Source organism: Pungitius pungitius, chromosome 7, assembly GCF_949316345.1.
Source record: "Pungitius pungitius chromosome 7, fPunPun2.1, whole genome shotgun sequence".
NCBI lineage: Eukaryota > Metazoa > Chordata > Actinopteri > Perciformes > Gasterosteidae > Pungitius > Pungitius pungitius.
In genome coordinates, this window is record NC_084906.1 from 15,723,438 (window position 1) to 15,740,234 (window position 16,797).

General features: G+C 44.6%; 1 protein-coding gene and 1 long non-coding RNA gene across 4 annotated transcripts; both read left to right on the plus strand.

The window, feature by feature from the left end:
* The first annotated feature begins 3,138 nt into the window (after positions 1 to 3,138).
* On the plus strand, positions 3,139 to 6,192 carry LOC119216997 (oxygen-dependent coproporphyrinogen-III oxidase, mitochondrial-like). 3 transcript variants are annotated; one of them, XM_062563559.1, is made up of 6 exons: positions 3,139 to 4,006; positions 4,119 to 4,262; positions 4,400 to 4,510; positions 5,366 to 5,455; positions 5,716 to 5,756; positions 6,108 to 6,192. In XM_062563559.1, the coding sequence occupies exons 1-4, from the start codon at positions 3,499 to 3,501 to the stop codon at positions 5,425 to 5,427; spliced, it is 825 nt and encodes a 274-aa protein (XP_062419543.1). In that variant the 5' UTR covers positions 3,139 to 3,498; the 3' UTR covers positions 5,428 to 5,455; positions 5,716 to 5,756; positions 6,108 to 6,192. The 3 variants fall into 3 exon arrangements, with proteins under 3 accessions (XP_062419543.1, XP_062419544.1, XP_062419546.1); XM_062563560.1 differs by lacking the exon at positions 4,400 to 4,510; XM_062563562.1 differs by lacking the exons at positions 5,366 to 5,455; positions 5,716 to 5,756; positions 6,108 to 6,192 and having other exon boundaries at positions 4,329 to 4,476.
* A 696-nt stretch (positions 6,193 to 6,888) lies between these two features.
* Positions 6,889 to 14,906, plus strand: LOC134132191 (uncharacterized). Its single transcript, XR_009956712.1, has 4 exons — positions 6,889 to 7,018; positions 8,447 to 13,845; positions 13,926 to 14,066; positions 14,393 to 14,906. It is a non-coding gene; the product is annotated as an uncharacterized LOC134132191 (long non-coding RNA).
* The last annotated feature ends 1,891 nt before the right edge of the window (positions 14,907 to 16,797 follow it).

A 16,797-nucleotide genomic window follows, 5' to 3' on the forward strand; every position in this document is an offset into this window, starting at 1 on the left:
TTTGTGAGAGCCATTTATTTAGCCTGTGAGCTTTCTCCTCTCCCTTCTCTTCGTTCGCGAGGAGGGGCCTCGAGGAGCTGTTTTTCTTCCGCCCCGATCCTCCCCTTTCTACATTACATTACATGTCATTTAGCTGAGGCTTTTGTCCAAAGCGCCGACGTACGACGTAAGTGCATTTCCACATAGAGTGAGCGTACATTTTTCATCAAATAAGCAGTTTGAAAACACGTTACAGAAAAGTGCCATTACGAGTCCAATTCAAGTGCTCACCATTTGTCAGTGCTACGGTCCGCTAGTGTTTTAGTCGAGGTCTAAAAAGGTGCGTCTCGAGTTTTCCCGCGGAAGACGTAGAGGCCCTCCGCAGTCCCGATGTCATGTCGCAGAGCTCGTTCCGCCATCTGGGAGCCAGGACGACTGCAAAGAGTCGCGATCTCGCCGAGTGCTTTTCTCTCAGAGCGAGGGAGGAACAAGCGGCTTGGCAGATGCAGATCGGAGTGTCGAACCCCGCCGCCGCCTGTCCACCTGTCCACCGGCAATCGAGGTCCCTCGCCTCCTGTACAGCACACCCCCCCCCCCCCCCCCCCCCCCCCACACACACACACACACACACACACTGTAACGAACGAACTGTGAAATTCACAGTTATTAACTGGCAGCTAGTGACAAGTAACTAACTGTAAAATGAATCACAATATACTACTGTGAAAAGAATCAGTTATCAACTGGCAGCTAATGCTGTATAACAAAGTGTGGGAGAAAGGTAAATTACCAAAGAGCTGGAAGGAGGCAATTATAGTTCCGATAAGGAAACCTGGGAAGGACGTTAGTAAACCAGCAAGCTATAGGCCTATTGCCCTGACTTCTCATAGTTTTAAATTAATGGAAAGAATGATAAATGAGAGGCTAATGTATATTATGGAAAAAAGGAGTATGATGGCTGAATGTCAAAGTGGGTTTAGAAAAGGTAGAAATACTATGGGTGCAATACTGTGTTTAGAAGATAACATAAGAAAAGCACAAGTAAACAAAGAGACAACAGTAGCAGTATTTTTTTATGTAGAAAAAGCATATGATATGTTATGGAGAGAGGGATTAATGATTAAATTATATAATATGGGAATTAGAGGAAATCTTCTGAACTGGATTAAGGATTTCCTGGAAGGAAGAACAATCCAGGTTAACTTGTCAAGGGAGCAGAGTGTAGAGAATGGAACACCTCAGGGGAGTGTTGTAAGTCCCACATTGTTTTCAATAATGATTAATAATATATATGTAGACATACCAATGGATATGGGAAGATCGCTATTCGCGGATGACGGGGCAATATGGAAAAAAGGAAGAAATATTGAACATATAGTTAAAAAGATACAAGAAGGGGTCAAACAGGTTGAAAAGTGGGGAACAAAGTGGGGTGTTACATTTTCTGTAGAGAAAACTAAAGTGATGTTTTTTACAAGGAAGAAAATCAAGGAAAATATAAATGTTAAACTATATGGAAGTAATTTAGCGAGAGGTAAAACATTCCGTTTTTTAGGAGTACAATTTGACACAAGGTTAACATGGAAAGAGCATATTAAAAATGTAGAAGATAAGTGTAAGAAAGTAATAAATATAATGAGATGTTTAACAGGAACAGAATGGGGAGCAGATTATAACTCATTGAAATACATATATGTGAGGTTAATAAGACCAAGAATGGATTATGGAAGTATGGTGTATGGATCAGCGACCAAAACTTTACTTAGGAGGCTTGATGTAATACAGGCAAAAGCAATGAGATTATGTGTAGGAGCAGTTAAGACATCGCCAGTGTGTGCGCTACAGGTGGAAGCGGGAGAAATGCCATTGAGCATGAGACGAAAACAATTGATGGTAAATTATTGGGTTAATCTAAAAGGACATGGAGATAGTCATCCAACTAAAAGAATATTACACGATAATTGGGAAAGGGAGAGAGCACAAAAGTTCAGTTTTGGGTGGATAGGGGATCAAGCAGCTAGAGAATTGGGAGTATATGAAAAGGAATTCTGCTCAACTGTAATATGGCCTGATACTCCGGTATGGAAGTTAGAAACAATGTGTCACGGTTTGGCTTCGCTTCCTGTTTTAGTTTGAAGTTTCATGTCTCTTGTGGTCCTGGGTTAACTTCACTTCCTGCCTTGTCTTGTGATTGCGTGATTGTCTCCACCTGTGTCCAATCACCTGCACCTCCCTTGTGTATTTAAGCCCTGTGTGCCTGTTGTCCCCTGTCGCGTCATTGTCAAATGTCCATCGTCGTTGGAGCACGTTTTGGTTTTGTTTAGCAATAAAAGAGCACTTTGGATTAAAACCTCTGCGCCTGAGTCCTCCCTGTATCCTGCTCCAGACCCGAGTACGTGACACAATGACTGTTGATTTTAAATTAAATCGGGCAAAAAAAGAAAGAAGGAATATTGATTTGGTAGCGGAATGTTATAGACATTTAGAGATTAAATATAAAGAATATGTTCAGATCTATACAGATGGATCAAAGGATCCAGGAACAGGAAAGACCGGATCTGCAGTTTACATTTTGAATCAAAGAGCTGAGATAAGTAGACAAACCACAAATGACCTGAGTGTGTATGCAGTTGAGTTATACGCTATATTTATGGTACTAGAATGGATTGAGGAAAACAAAATAAAAAAAGCTTTAATTGGCAGTGATTCGATGTCAGCTTTATACAGTCTCATGACTGGGGTGTCTAAGAGTCATCAGGATTCATTGTATGCTATATTGACAATCTATACTAGAATAAAAGGAAAAAGTTATGATATTCAAATGGCTTGGATTCCTGCTCATATTGGCATTGTGGGAAATGAGAGAGTCGACAAGTTAGCCAAACAAGCTGTTAAAAAAGAGTATATTGAAGCAAATATTGAGGGAAATTTGGAAGAGTGTAATATGGAAAGAAACCATTAGAAATTGGCAACAGCAGTGGGATAGGGAAAATAAAGGAAGACATTTGTACACTATTCAAAATAAAATTGGGGTTGTGAAGAAAAGGGGAGGAAATAGAAGAGAAGAAATTGTTATGAGCAGATTAAGGATAGGGCACAGTAATTTGAACAGCACACTTCATATTATAAGGAAGCACCCAACGGGTTTTTATTGGTTTTTGTCCGGTTGCAGAAACAATAGAGCATGTGTTAATGAATTGTAAAAAGTATGAAGTACATAGGAAAAAGATGATGGAAGAGTTAGGAAAGACTGGAATAAAAGGGACAGGAGTGAAGGAAATACTAGAGAGTGGGGAGAATGAACAATGTAGAGAAATTATTTTAAATCTTTTATTAAGAACAGGGCTGGTGAAAAGAATATGAAATAAGGATATGATGTAACAGACAAATAAATTCGGAAGATGGCGGTAGTGCAACATAAAAGGAGTAAGCTGCCGATAAACCCTAAAGAAGAAGAAGAAGAAGAAGTAAACCCTAAAGAAGAAGAAGAAGAAGAAGAAGAAGAAGCGGCGATGTTCGATGTCACACTTCAAGAGGCTCGCCAGCTCGGCGGCGTCACGTTTGACGTTGTCCCCCAGCAGCTGCAGCAGCAAGCCGCTGACTCTCCTTCCGGGTTCAAGATGGCTTTCCAGGGGCTGTGGCGGGCGCTTCGTGTCCCAGGGGACCGCAGGCAGAGCCGCCGGCTGCGGGCGAGCCAGACGGGGAGCCCTGGCGCTCAGCGGAGCCGCGGCACTGACAGCGGCCGTGGCGGGTTTTTTAGCCAACGCCGACCACTTCCAGCGTGCCGACATGGCCACGAAGGCGCCCCGAGCCGCCGCGGAGAAGGAACCGCAGGGGGATATCTCCGAGAGGTGCCGGGGCTTCATGTCTCCTCCGGTGACCGAAATCGGCGTGCTGCAGGAGAGCAGCGGGGAGATGCGCACGAGGATGGAGATGCTCATCATGGAGACGCAGGCCGACTTCTGCAACGCCCTGCAGGAGGTGGACGGCGGGACGTTCAAGGTGGACCGGAGGCAGAGAAATGAAGGTGAGGGGAACTCTGAATTAAACTCTCCGAAGGATGAATCCATGCAAAAATGGCAGCACAAATCTCTCCATTTAAATGTTTTTAATTAGTTACATCTTGTGTGTGTTTCGAGGTGGCGGAGGGATCAGCTGTGTGATGCAGGATGGAAAGGTGTTTGAGAAGGCCGGAGTCAATGTGTCCGTGGTGTTTGGGAACCTGACTGAGGAGGCCGCCAAGCAAATGAGGAGCAGAGGGAAAGTCCTCAAAGGGAAAGATGGTACGTGTGCTAAACTCGACATGTGTGCGCAGGCCTAAAGCTTGATGGAGTTCTTTATCAATGTAGACGTGTGGCAACCCACATTGTGAGTGACAAGCGATGGGCGCAGTTTCGCCTCATGCTCCGTGATCTCTCAGGTAAGCTGCCGTTCTGTGCCATGGGTGTGAGCTCCGTCATCCACCCCAAGAAACCCCACATCCCCACCGTGCACTTCAACTACAGATACTTTGAGATCGAGGAGGAAGATGGTGAGTGTCGCTCCGTGACGTCAGCAGTTGTGAGCTGGGTGTCAGTGACACTATTGAGTGCATGAATGAATGATGACCCTTGTTCCTTTCTTCGATTCCTTCTTGTGTGTGTGTGTGTGTGTGTGTGTGTTTGTGTGTGTGTGTGTGCGCGTCCACGTGTGTGTGAGGGATGAAGAGAAGCCGTCGTGTTACTGTCCATGCTCATGTTTTTCTACTCATGCCATACATTTTTCTAGCCCTCAAGTATTTCCAGTCTCATTAGCTTACAGTACAGCCGTCGGCTCACGGATCTCCCCCCCCCCCCCCCTCCCCCTCCCGCTGTGGCCTGGGGGAGCTCATTTTCAGAGCCCTGGATCGGCGTGTCATTCCTGCCTCGCTGCCAAAGACTCCTGCTTTCAGGAGCGGTGGAGTAAAGTCCTGTCAGCGGGCCAACAGATTTCTCTGAAACCATTTGAGGGCTGTTTGTATAAAGGGTTCTGGAAGAGGAGCTTCTGTTTTTGTTAACCCCAACCTCGAGCAGCGTATTATAAAAAGGGCAGCCATCACACTCCATTAGTCCAAGCACCGATCCGAGGGAAGGACTCGCTGTGGTTCCCTTTCATTTGTGCTGAAAGGGTAACGACGGGAAGACGCTGTCACTTTAAGAGCTTGGAAAAGTTCTCGTAATGAGTTTTAATACGTAACAAACCACTGAAAACTTTTATTCTTAAACAGTGCAGTTATTTAAAAGACAACGCTGAATCATCGGCGTGCATGTAGAACATTTTATGATCTTGTTAGAATAGATCATGCATTTTGCTCCCCTATTCCCTTAAAATGGCCTTAACAACTCCAAAAACTGTGTTGTGTTCCCAGGAAGCTGCTTGGTACCTGAGGAGGCACAAACAGGAACTGGAGCTCCTTCTGATTGGCAGTGATACCATGGGAGTGGAATTTACAGAAGGGGTGAGTGAACATTGTGGTGCTGGTTGTGTAATTAAAGGCATTAAGGTGCTCCTGCTGCTGGCTGACTCAAAGCAGGGTAACAGGTGTCTGGCACCAGCCGCCGCCGCTCCACAACCGGCCTCTCAGCCCACAGCGCCACCTGCTGGCCACTTTGTCACAAGTCTTTGTAAACAGCATTTAGGAAATCCGTCTTGTTTGTGTTTAGTCACCAGACTTTTTAAGAGTAAATAATGTTTGCATTTTGCTTGTGTCTCTTACAGAATTACTGGAGCAGCACAGGTGGAAGAGAGGACTCCAACAGGTGAAAGTCTTGTATGTTTTACTACTCTCACCCTACATTGATGATCCCCTCAACTCCGTTGAGATCTTTTGCTAATTTCCACTTGCCAGGCTGTCGTGCTGTGATATTGTTAACTTTCCCCGCTCTCATACTGAATGAAGATTAGACTGACATTCATTAGGTGGTTGGAGCCACATCTCCTGATGGCTTTATATCTGCTGGATGTGTAAACAATCCAAAAAAGTTTGACTTTTGGTCCATTTCTGCTTCCGTCAAGTGGCCAAATAAACCCATAATTCTAGGTATAAAGTGTCATGTCTCAGTTTTAGCTACCAAATATCTCAACGCCTTCTCTGTTGTCCATCCTCCCAGGATTCCCTCCGGGACAGACGGCTGGATGGAGTACGTTCCCATCGCAGAAAAGAAGAACGTCGCCTTTGCTGCTCAGCAGCAACTCAAAGAAGGTAAACCTTTTGCTGCTAAAAGAAAACGCTGTTAGTGCTCCGTTAAAGCTTCTCTCAGATGACACGTTGCATACTCTGTGGTGTGTGTGTGTGTGTGTGTAGGCGGCCCCTTGGTGTATGAAGACGTGCAGCTGGTGCAGAACTCTGCGGCCCTCAACGGGACCCAGCGGGTGCTGCTGGATCCCGTCATATCCGAGGAGGAGTGTTCAGACCTCAGGCGCCTGGCTCACGTAGGACCTCTACGCAACATCGGTAACACATCGGTTGCTGTATCGTAGGTTTTAAAAGATTAACCCCGGACTTTGTTTTCCTTCTTGTTTTGTCAGGCCGTCACCATTGCGGGAGACGGCTACAGAGGGAGGATGTCGCCACACACCCCCAATGAGAAGTTTGAAGGGGCCACTGTACAGAGGGAGGATGTCGCCACACACCCCCAATGAGAAGTTTGAAGGGGCCACTGTACTCAAAACCCTGCAGGTACACTCACCGCTGGAGCTATGACAAATGATTCCCTTTTCTCATCCATACTGGCATATTCCAACATTAAAAGTCAAAATGATTATTACTTTGGCAGCTCCGTCATATACAATCAATAAACTGTGATACTTGCAGGGCATCTTCCCGGATTATTTGTTTGACTGTACGTGTGATTGTGTCTTCTTTTTGTTTCGCGCTTTTGGTGCAGTTCGGATACGAGGGCAGAGTGCCGATGAGGAGCGCCCGCCTGTTCTACGACATCAGCGAGCGAGCGAGTCTTACTTCCTGCTCAACTCCACCCTGCACTTCTCCTACACGCACCTGGTGTGCCGGACATCACAGGTGAGACTCCAAGTCCTCAGATATACTGTAATGATTAGAGTGGGATTGCTACATCATCCTGGTGGTTTGGGTGGCGAAAGACCCTGAGAAGTACTCGAGAGGTCTGATGTATTGATGCCACTCAGCTTGTGATGAGTGGTGAGCAGGTGTTCCTTGTAGGTTCCAGGGCAACGCTGATGTGGCTTGGGATGCTCATCACACTCCTCCCCCCTCCCCCTCCTCAGACACTTCATTTAGGCGCCGGAAGTCGTTACAGAAGCGGAGCTCGTTCTCCAGCACCCTGGTGTTGGACAGCCTCCGCCAGTTCCACAGCTTCGACAAGCTCAGTAATCGTGCTAGGGTTCCGCATACCGACGGCTTGACGAGGGGATCTCGGGAGGGCACGGAGGAACCGATCGACGACAACACACTCTGTCACAAGGGCGGCTGTGGGATTTCCTTCCAGCAGCCAATGCTGCGCGAGACGCGACAATTCTGCGGCCTGGGCCCGGGCAGGGAGGCGGGGCTTATACTCCCAGTCATGGAAATACTGTGCAGCGCAGACTGGTGAGAGGCCCAGCCGAGCTAGGATTTCCCTTTTTAGCTCCTTGTAGTCGTCTACCCGTTCAGTTGGCAGCGTGAAGTATGCCCGCTGGGCTTCCCCCGTGAGGAGGGGTGCGACCAAGCGTGCCCAGTCACCAGGGTCCCAGCCCTCCTGGGTTGCGGTATTCTCGAACATTTGGAGAAAGGATTCCACATCGTCATCAGCTGTCAACTTCGGCAACAGCTGGGTCACCTTCATTCTGGGATCAGGTAGTGGAACATGTCGTGCAGCAGCCGTGCGCAGTTCATTTAACTCTTGCTCGGTTTGCCCTTGTCGCGTCGCCAGATGTTCAGTTATCTGTTGCTGGCGCATGCTGATCTCCGTTAGGCGTGCAATGACTTCATCCATGTCGCCGGGAAAGGAGTGGCTGCCTAGGGGGTGCCAAGCAAAAAAATGAAAGATTTAGTTTTGTAAAAAAAAAAAAAAAAAAAGTTTTCCTCCGGATGTTCCTCCCACTCAGTATGCCCGCATTCTCCACCAGTGTGGCGGGGTGGAAGGAACACACTACACAACAGCTCAAGTGAAGTCCCCGGAGGGCAAGGTTTATTTACAACCGTAGAGTTAATTAGGAGATCCAGAGGTCCAGCTTGCGAGGTTTTGCAGGCCCTGGTGCTCGTGGTGAATCCGCTTGTGGGGAGTCGGTGCAGTGCTCCAGGGGTTCCGTCGGGTCACTCGCTGCTTTCTAGAGAGAGAATGGCACACAAGCGGGTTAGCCTTACGTCTTCTCCAGTGGGCCCCCTTCTTCCTTCTGAACCTGCAGCTTAAATGCAGCGGAGCTGACGAGCTGCAGGTGTGGCCACTCAGCTCGTGATGAGTGGTGAGCAGGTGTTCCTTGTCGGTTCCAGGGCAACGCTGATGTGGCTTGGGACGCTCATCTCAACGTACAGAGACTTCAGGTACGAGGCTCGGGGCCGACTGAGCCAACGACAGGCCGAGCACGTTGCACGTCACGAGAGACAAACGATCCCTTCTTCTTCTTCTTCTTCTTTGGGATTTTACGGCAGCCGGCATCCAATAAGTTGCATTGCTGCCATCTATGGGCCTATCCCACTATTACTTTACACTCTGTCATACACTCCAGCATCTCTTAAAAATTTAAAAAGACAGTTCTTTCCCCACTCGCTTACTCCTAGAATATTTTCCAGAGTTAGATCTTCCACGCCAATTTCTCTCAGTCCTGAGAATAGCTCCTGCCTTTGCCGATCATACTTCCTACACAACATCAACACATGCTCCACTGTCTCAGGTTCCATACATGAGCACAGGCCACTCTGATGCTTTCCAATAATATATAAAGTGCTGTTCAATCCTGTGTGACCAATTCTCATTCTAGCCATAATAACCTGCTCTTTACGACTGCTCCCCCCTCTGCTTTTATTGATATTAACCGTAGCATGTACCCTGAATAGATGCCTCCCTTTGGCTTCCTGCTCCCATACTTGCTGCCACTTTAGCATTGTTTCCTGCCACACTACACTTTTACCTTCTGCCTTAGATAGATTTAAATTTACCTCTATAGCCTCTTTTTGAGCAGCCCTTTTCGCCAATTTATCAGCCTTTTCGTTATATGTAATGCCTACATGAGCTGGAACCCACATAAACGAAATTTCTACCCCTCTCCTTTTCGCATCTCTAATTGCTATTAAAATCTCATATACAAGGTCTTGCCGCCTCTTTGACGACCCTTTCCCGATACTACTGATAGCTGACACAGAGTCACTACATATCAATACTTTTTGGTTCTGAATCTGCTCAGTCCATTGCACTGCCATCAAGATTGCATATAATTCCACTGTGAATACACTTAAAAAATTTGACGTTCTCTTAAAATCTTGGACCTTCCACCTCTGAATAATAAAAGCTGCTCCTGTGGCACCGGTTGTTTGATCTTTCGAGCCATCTGTAAAAATGCTAATATGTTCCTGATATCTCTCCATTATCTGACATTGGACTGCATATACTAAATTTGCCTCAGGATTATCCGTCTTAATTTTAAGTATCTCTAAATCGGTTTTTGGGGCCTCTAATAGCCATATAGGAACTGCTGGCCACATTACCCCTGGGCAAAAGTTCTTATCTTTTATAGCCATTTCCTGTGCCACTGCCTCCCCTGTCCATCCAAAACTTGACAGTCTTGCCATCTCTCTTTCCCAGCTTGTCTGAATTGTACTGTTCACTGGGTGATCCCCCTTTTGACCCATCAGATTTACCCAATAATTCGCCTGAAGCTGCTTTCTTCGCAGATCTAATGGCATTTCTCCTGCTTCTACCTGCAATGAACATACTGGAGAAGTTCGCACGGCTCCTGTACATATTCTCAATGCCTTAGCTTGGATTACATCTAATCTGGCTAGCACTGACTTGGCTGCAGATCCATACACCAAGCACCCATATTCAATTCTTGCTCTAATTAAATATATATATATTTGCTTCAAGGAGACTACGTCTGCTCCCCACTCTGTTCCAGCCAGGCATCTCATTACATTCATTACCTTTTTACATTTGTCTACTATACTTGCCACATGGTTCCTCCACGTAAGTCTAGGATCAAATACCACACCAAGAAATTTAAAGCCTTGCACCCTTTCCAAATTCTTACCATACAACTTCAAGGTTATATTTTCGTATATTTTCCTCTTAGTAAAACACATATATTTAGTTTTCTCAATTGAAAATCTAAAACCCCATTTCCTTCCCCAATCCTCTACTGACGTCAGAGCTTCCTGCACCTTCTTCAGTGTGTATTTCACATTTTTCCCCCTTTTCCATAAGCTACCATCATCTGCGAATAATGACTTTCCAATTCCTGGCTGAACATTAGAAAACACATCATTAATCATTATATTGAACAGCAATGGACTCACCACACTACCTTGTGGCGTCCCATTTTCTACGAAACACCTTCTAGATATTGCTCCTCCTATTTTCACCTGAATGCTTCTATTATATAAGAAGTCCATTACCCAGTTAAACATATTTCCCCCAATTCCTAGTATGTGCATTTTGATTAAGAGACCTTCTACCCATAGCATATCATATGCTTTTTCCACATCTATAAATACTGCCACAACAGTCTCTTTCTTTACCTGAGCTTTTCTTATTTCATCCTCAAGACATATGATTGAGTCAATCGTACTTCTTCCTTTTCTAAATCCACTCTGACAGCTAGCCATCAGCCCCCTTTCTTCCATAAAGTGCATAAGCCTTCCATTCACCAATCTTTCCATTAATTTACCCAAGTGAGACGTTAAAGCTATTGGTCTATAACTTGCTGGATTACTAGCATCTTTCCCCGGTTTTCTTATTGGTAAAATAACTGCCTCTTTCCATCCAGTAGGAATCTTTCCCTCCTCCCACACTTTATTAAATAGATTTAGAACCTTCTCTATCCCTTTATTACTTAAGTGCCTTACCATGCTATAGCATATTTCATCTTGGCCAGGAGCTGAATTCTTGCATTTATCTAATGCATTTCTTAACTCTCTCATTGTAAATGGAACATTATATTTATCATCTAACTTCCCTTTCTTTTGGATATTCTCAGCATATACCCTCCTTGTTTCTTCCCTACCCATTCTTTCTTCTTCTGATAGATTACTGGAACTATGCACCTTACTCAAAGTATTCGCCATCATTTCTGCTTTCTCTAAGTTCGACATAGCCAGCTGCTCCCCATCTGAAAGAATTGGATAATCCCACTCTCTCTTATTACCTTCCATTTTCCTGATCATTCCCCACACATCCTTTATATTAGTATTGCTTCCGATGTTACTACAATATCCCCTCCAGTATGCTCTTTTCTTTTGCCTTATTGTCCTTCTCACTTCTGCCTGTGCTTGTTTATACTCTATCATATGTTGAAAGTTATGAGTTCTTTTTAACCTTCTAAATGCTCTGTTTCTCTCCTTAACTACCTCCTTACATTCACTACACCACCATGGAACCGCTTTCCTTACAAGTTTACCTGAGCTTTTTGGTATTGTAGCACTTGCAGCCATATAAATACTCTGCCTCACCTCGATTTCGTTCCTTTCAACATCCATTGTTTCCTGATCTGACCTAAAATATGAATCACTTATTTCTATAAATCTCTCCCAGTCTGCCTTATTGAACATCCACCTTCCATACCGAACTTCTGTGCTCCCCCTTACCTCAACATTCAGTTTACATATGACTGGGTAGTGGTCACTTCCAAAAGTGCCGTCTTTATACACTTCCCACTCACATTTTAAAGCCAGTCTGCTAGACACAAGTGTAAGGTCTAATACTGACTCCCTGCCCGATCTAACATCTATCCTAGTCTTTCTACCATCATTCATACACACTAACTTCCTATCATTCATTATCTCCTCAATCACCTGTCCGTTATTATCTGTCTTATCCCCCCCCCACAATGTGTTGTGAGCATTAAAATCTCCACACCATACAACATTATCCCTATCCTGGCCTTCTATTTCCTCCATTTCTTTTACTTCTAGCTGTTTACAAGGATTATAATAATTTATTATTACTATTCTCTTTCTATCTGCCCATACTTCCACTACCACATATTCTTGTTCCTTCCCTGTACCCAACACCCTATAAGGTACACCCTTCCTTATAAAGGTGGCACACCCCCCACCGCTACTTTGCTCCCTGTCTCGTCTAATGATAACGTAGTTATTTAAAACAAAGTCAAATCTGGGTTTTAGCCATGTTTCCTGAATACACATTATATCGGGCTTTTCACTTTTATTGTCTATGTATTGTTTAAAATCTTGTCCATTTGCTAATAAGCTCCTTGCATTCCAATGTAGAATGAACATAATAGATATGATCACCCTTTACCTATTTCTTGGCTTGAATGAACGGCAAGACAATCCCTTATTTCTTCCCATTTTAGGTCTAGCATGCCCAAATGCTGCATTGCTGCCTTTGCAATGATTTGAATCCTTTCTGTTTTGGATTTGGCTTCAGCTGTTGCATTAATTACCCCTGCAATAAAGATAACCAAGTCTCTCTTACTATCCCTCCTCACCTTCCTTTCCTCATCCCTAACACGTTCCTGCCTCTGAGTCCATGCATTCACTGTTCCTATTTCCTCTCTAACACTTTCTTCATTACTTCTCTTGGCTTGCTCCACTCTTTTAACTGCTTCTGTATAAGGAACCCTATCCTTCCTTTTCACATTCTGAATCTCAGTCTCCTTTCTCATTGCTTCACAGCCCCAGAAGGCCGCACTGTGCTCCCCTCCACAATTACAGCATTTAGGTATTACCCCCTCACCGCATTCTCCATAGTCATGCTCCCCACCACATTTAGCACACCTTTTTTTCCCCTTACACATTTTAGCTACATGGCCAAATTTTTGGCACTTGTAGCATCTCATTGGCTTATGCATGAACTCTCTTACCCTGTATCTCATAAATCCAAAGTAAAGTTCTGTGGGCAATTCTTTTGAGTTAAACTGTATCAGAACTGACTCGGTTTCTTTCTTCTCAACCCCCTTGGTTAGACGTTTTGCACTCTGAACAGATTCACATCTTTCTTTTAAATGCTTAACCAGCTCCTTTACCTCAACTGCTAAAGGAATCCCATAGATCACTCCTTCCCTACCTTGCTCACCCACTTTCACCGCCTTTACTACCACTACTTTCCCCACAGCTTGCATCTTTAACGCTCTTCCAGCCTGCTCTTCAGAGTTGCATCCAATTAATAAATTTCCATCATTAAGAATTCTAGCATACTTGACCTCGCCAACCTGATTCTTAATTATTTTTGTCAGTTTTAGTGGATCCAAACTCTTCACCCCTGGCTCTTCAAACCTAACAACAACATTCCATTTCTCCTCACTTTCTTTCATCCCTCTAGTCCGCTTTGCTTTATTTATTCTCCTAATCTGCCAGCTTCCATCATCTTGATCCAAACCATCCATACTGCAACTGCTATCCTCCTGCATGTTTGCCATGATAGAAAACTCTGCAGGTGTATCGTGTACCGGACCTATACAGGCCGTCGGCCGATACTCCCGCAAAATTCCTCCCTCACTACCTCTATCCTAAGTCTAACAATTCCTAACGATGCTTCTTTTTAAATTTCCTCCCTTATTGTTTTTCCAACAAATTACGGCGCAGCTCGATGCTCAACCCACGCCTGAGTTCCACGCTTCCTCGACAAACGATCCCTCCTTTGCCCTTCTGCTTTCAATGGAGATTTTGAAGGAGGGGAGTTCATATTCACAGAAATGGATGCCAAAACCGTCACGGTGAGATGGTGGACGTATTACTCGCATTGCAGGTGGCGTGTTAGTTTACTCAAACCGACGGCTCTCTCCTTCCCCTCCAGGCATCGGTGAAGCCCTTATGCGGCCGGATGGTGGGTTTCTCATCCGGGGGGGAGAATCCACACGGCGTGAAGGCCGTCACCAGCGGGCAGCGGTGTGCCGTCGCTCTGTGGTTCACCCTCGACCCGCTCTTCAGAGAACTGGTAAATTAATGTTTCAGTAAAAGGACTGTAATCGTTATAATTATTACCATAATGATCACTTTGGTTATTTGACAATAAATGCCAGGGAGTTACTTTCAAACACTGATGACATCCACCTTAGTTACTTCAAAACAATAAGTTCATGATAACCACACTATTTGTTCAGGAAGATCTGCTTCACATATGGATTTAATCATTTTTGAAGCATGAGATGAGAATTAGGTGATCAAAAGGGGGGGGCGACGGCCTCTTTGACCCACATGCGTGTGAACTGCACCTTGAGTGGGTTGGCGAGGCGCTGATTGGACTTTCTTGTTCTCTCCCAGGAGAGACTGCAGGCGGACGAGGTGATCCAGGCGCTGGACAGGGAGTCCACGTGGGGCGGAGGCCTCAACATCAACCCCAAAGATGAACTGTAGAAGCTGAAGCAAAACGCCTTCAGTCCAATACGCTTCAATCTAATCCTTCTATATTTTAACTATTTATTGAACCGACCTTGTACTTTGTTACGTGATACCTCTGGTTTTATCGATTTATAGATAGACAGACGGACAAATACATATCTAGATGCTGCCATGGATTCCGTGTAGGATTCCATGTAATATTTTACTACGCTTTGTAGGAGCCAGTTTTAATTGACATTGAGTGGAAGATACCAAATTGAGCCAGCAGGTGTCACCATGGTGCACTTGCTTTATTAGGTGGGAACTTTGAGCCAGGTGGCAGGTGTTGCGAGACGGAGGAGCACACAGTTTTCTCTGTCACAATACGTGGTTGTAAGTGACAGCTAAATGGACTCCACATTGTGCTAAATAAACCAAATATTCAAACACAGAATCAACGGCGTAAGCTGGTTTATTTTACCGAACGAAACATGTGCAGTGGCCAGCGCGTCAAACCCTACTTTTAGCCTGTCTACGCAGCCCCTCAGTCGCTTTAAGTTAGGCTTAGCCGCTACACGCTTATTAAATCATATTATCAGTTATACATTATCTTCATTTCAAAACATATTATTTTTTTATGTAGCATCTGAACAGTTTTATTTCTGGTGGGTTCATCTAAATCTCACTATAAATCCTCCATTATTAAAAAGACAGACTTTGTAATGAAAAGAAATCACATGTAGGCCTATATATCATTGAACATCTTCCCACTTAGTCCTTAAGGCAATTTATTGAATAATATTTATGGTCTGCTGCAGTTAATAACAACTATTTAAGCTGTGTTCACAACATAGCATGATAAACAACTAAAATGTTTGTCTCCCTGTGTTCAGCAGACCGGATATAAAACAAGTAAAAACGACATGCTTCGCTGTTGTCGTTTTTTTTGGAAAGTTGCAGAAACGGATGTTCATTAAACTGTATTGAATGGCCAGAACGAAATAATAACGAAATAATACCGGAATAAATAAAAAATCCATATATATATTTAATAAAAACGAGAGCACGTAGAAACACGCACGCACGCACGCGCGCCGTAAAATGCCATGGCAACCGAACGATGACCCGACCGAGGGTATATAAGGTCAGCGCACTTTCTGAACGTTCCCTTTGCTCTTTGACTTGAACGCGAACTTTAAACCTCCCGTGAAAGCAAACTGCTGAGAACAAAACCTTTGAGTTTTTGACTACTGAGCGGATTCTACTGGATACCGATATTGTTGGAGAAGTGAACTACTGTATAACATCTTTAGTGGAGCACAGACGAGGCTGAAACAGGCCCTCAGGAGCGGCGGAGGAGCGGCGGAGCATCGAGGACGACCACCGGCTGAAGGAAGTTGGCTGATTGGAACCTTTAGTGTTCAAGTAAGACAACGTTTTGATCTGCTTGCACCCTTAGAAGGGTCCCCATGTTACAAATGAGTACGAGACATTGAGTTTAACGGTGAAAGAAATACGATTTGATGGACAAAGACACTCAGTCGAGGATTTCTCGGTGTAAAATTATTATTGGAGGGGCGGGATGTGTTACATCTCGCGGGACATCTCTGGGGTGTGTCAACAATTAGTGTAGATGTTTTAAAACACTGTTATTTTGGTTTGAGGGTATCAAATTGTCGAAGATTAACATTGCAATTTGTGAAAAAAGATGGCGCTCAGAACGCCATGGAACGCTCAATAAATGTTTTTATTTGGAAATCACCGGGTCCATGGAGACGGTTGACGTGTGACGTCACGACGTGCAGGTCTAGTCAACGTACGTCACGTGGTTGAAACGTACTTATGAATGTATTGTTACATGCTCCGTACACTATTTCTCTGATATTTACATTGAAATGCCTCTGCTCGTGGTCGATGCCTTTCATAAGAGTTACAAGCAGTGACGTAGTAGCATCAATTCACCATTCAACTGGCTGCTTGCACATTGACTACTGGTTATGTTTCATATACCCTATTGTATACGGGTAGATGAAATCAAGCCTTCTGATTAGTTGAGAGTGAGTCACGGGGTGTACTGACTTGAGCCATAATGTACTTGTTTCAGCGCGGTGAATTTTCGCTACCGTTGGTTGTCATTTTGGTTTTGAGCTCGGTGGCGATCGCCTAAAAACATCCCGGAAACGCGCAAATGAGGAGTTTGGGGAAAGCGAGCTTTCGTAATCAATTTAGGGCTCCTTTTTAAGCCAAAGAGGACAATTCAGGTCGACGTCATGAGCGCTGTGAATGAATGAATATCTTGCAACGAGACCTGGAATGCACAAGTTAATGTCAATATTCTTGATCATCAA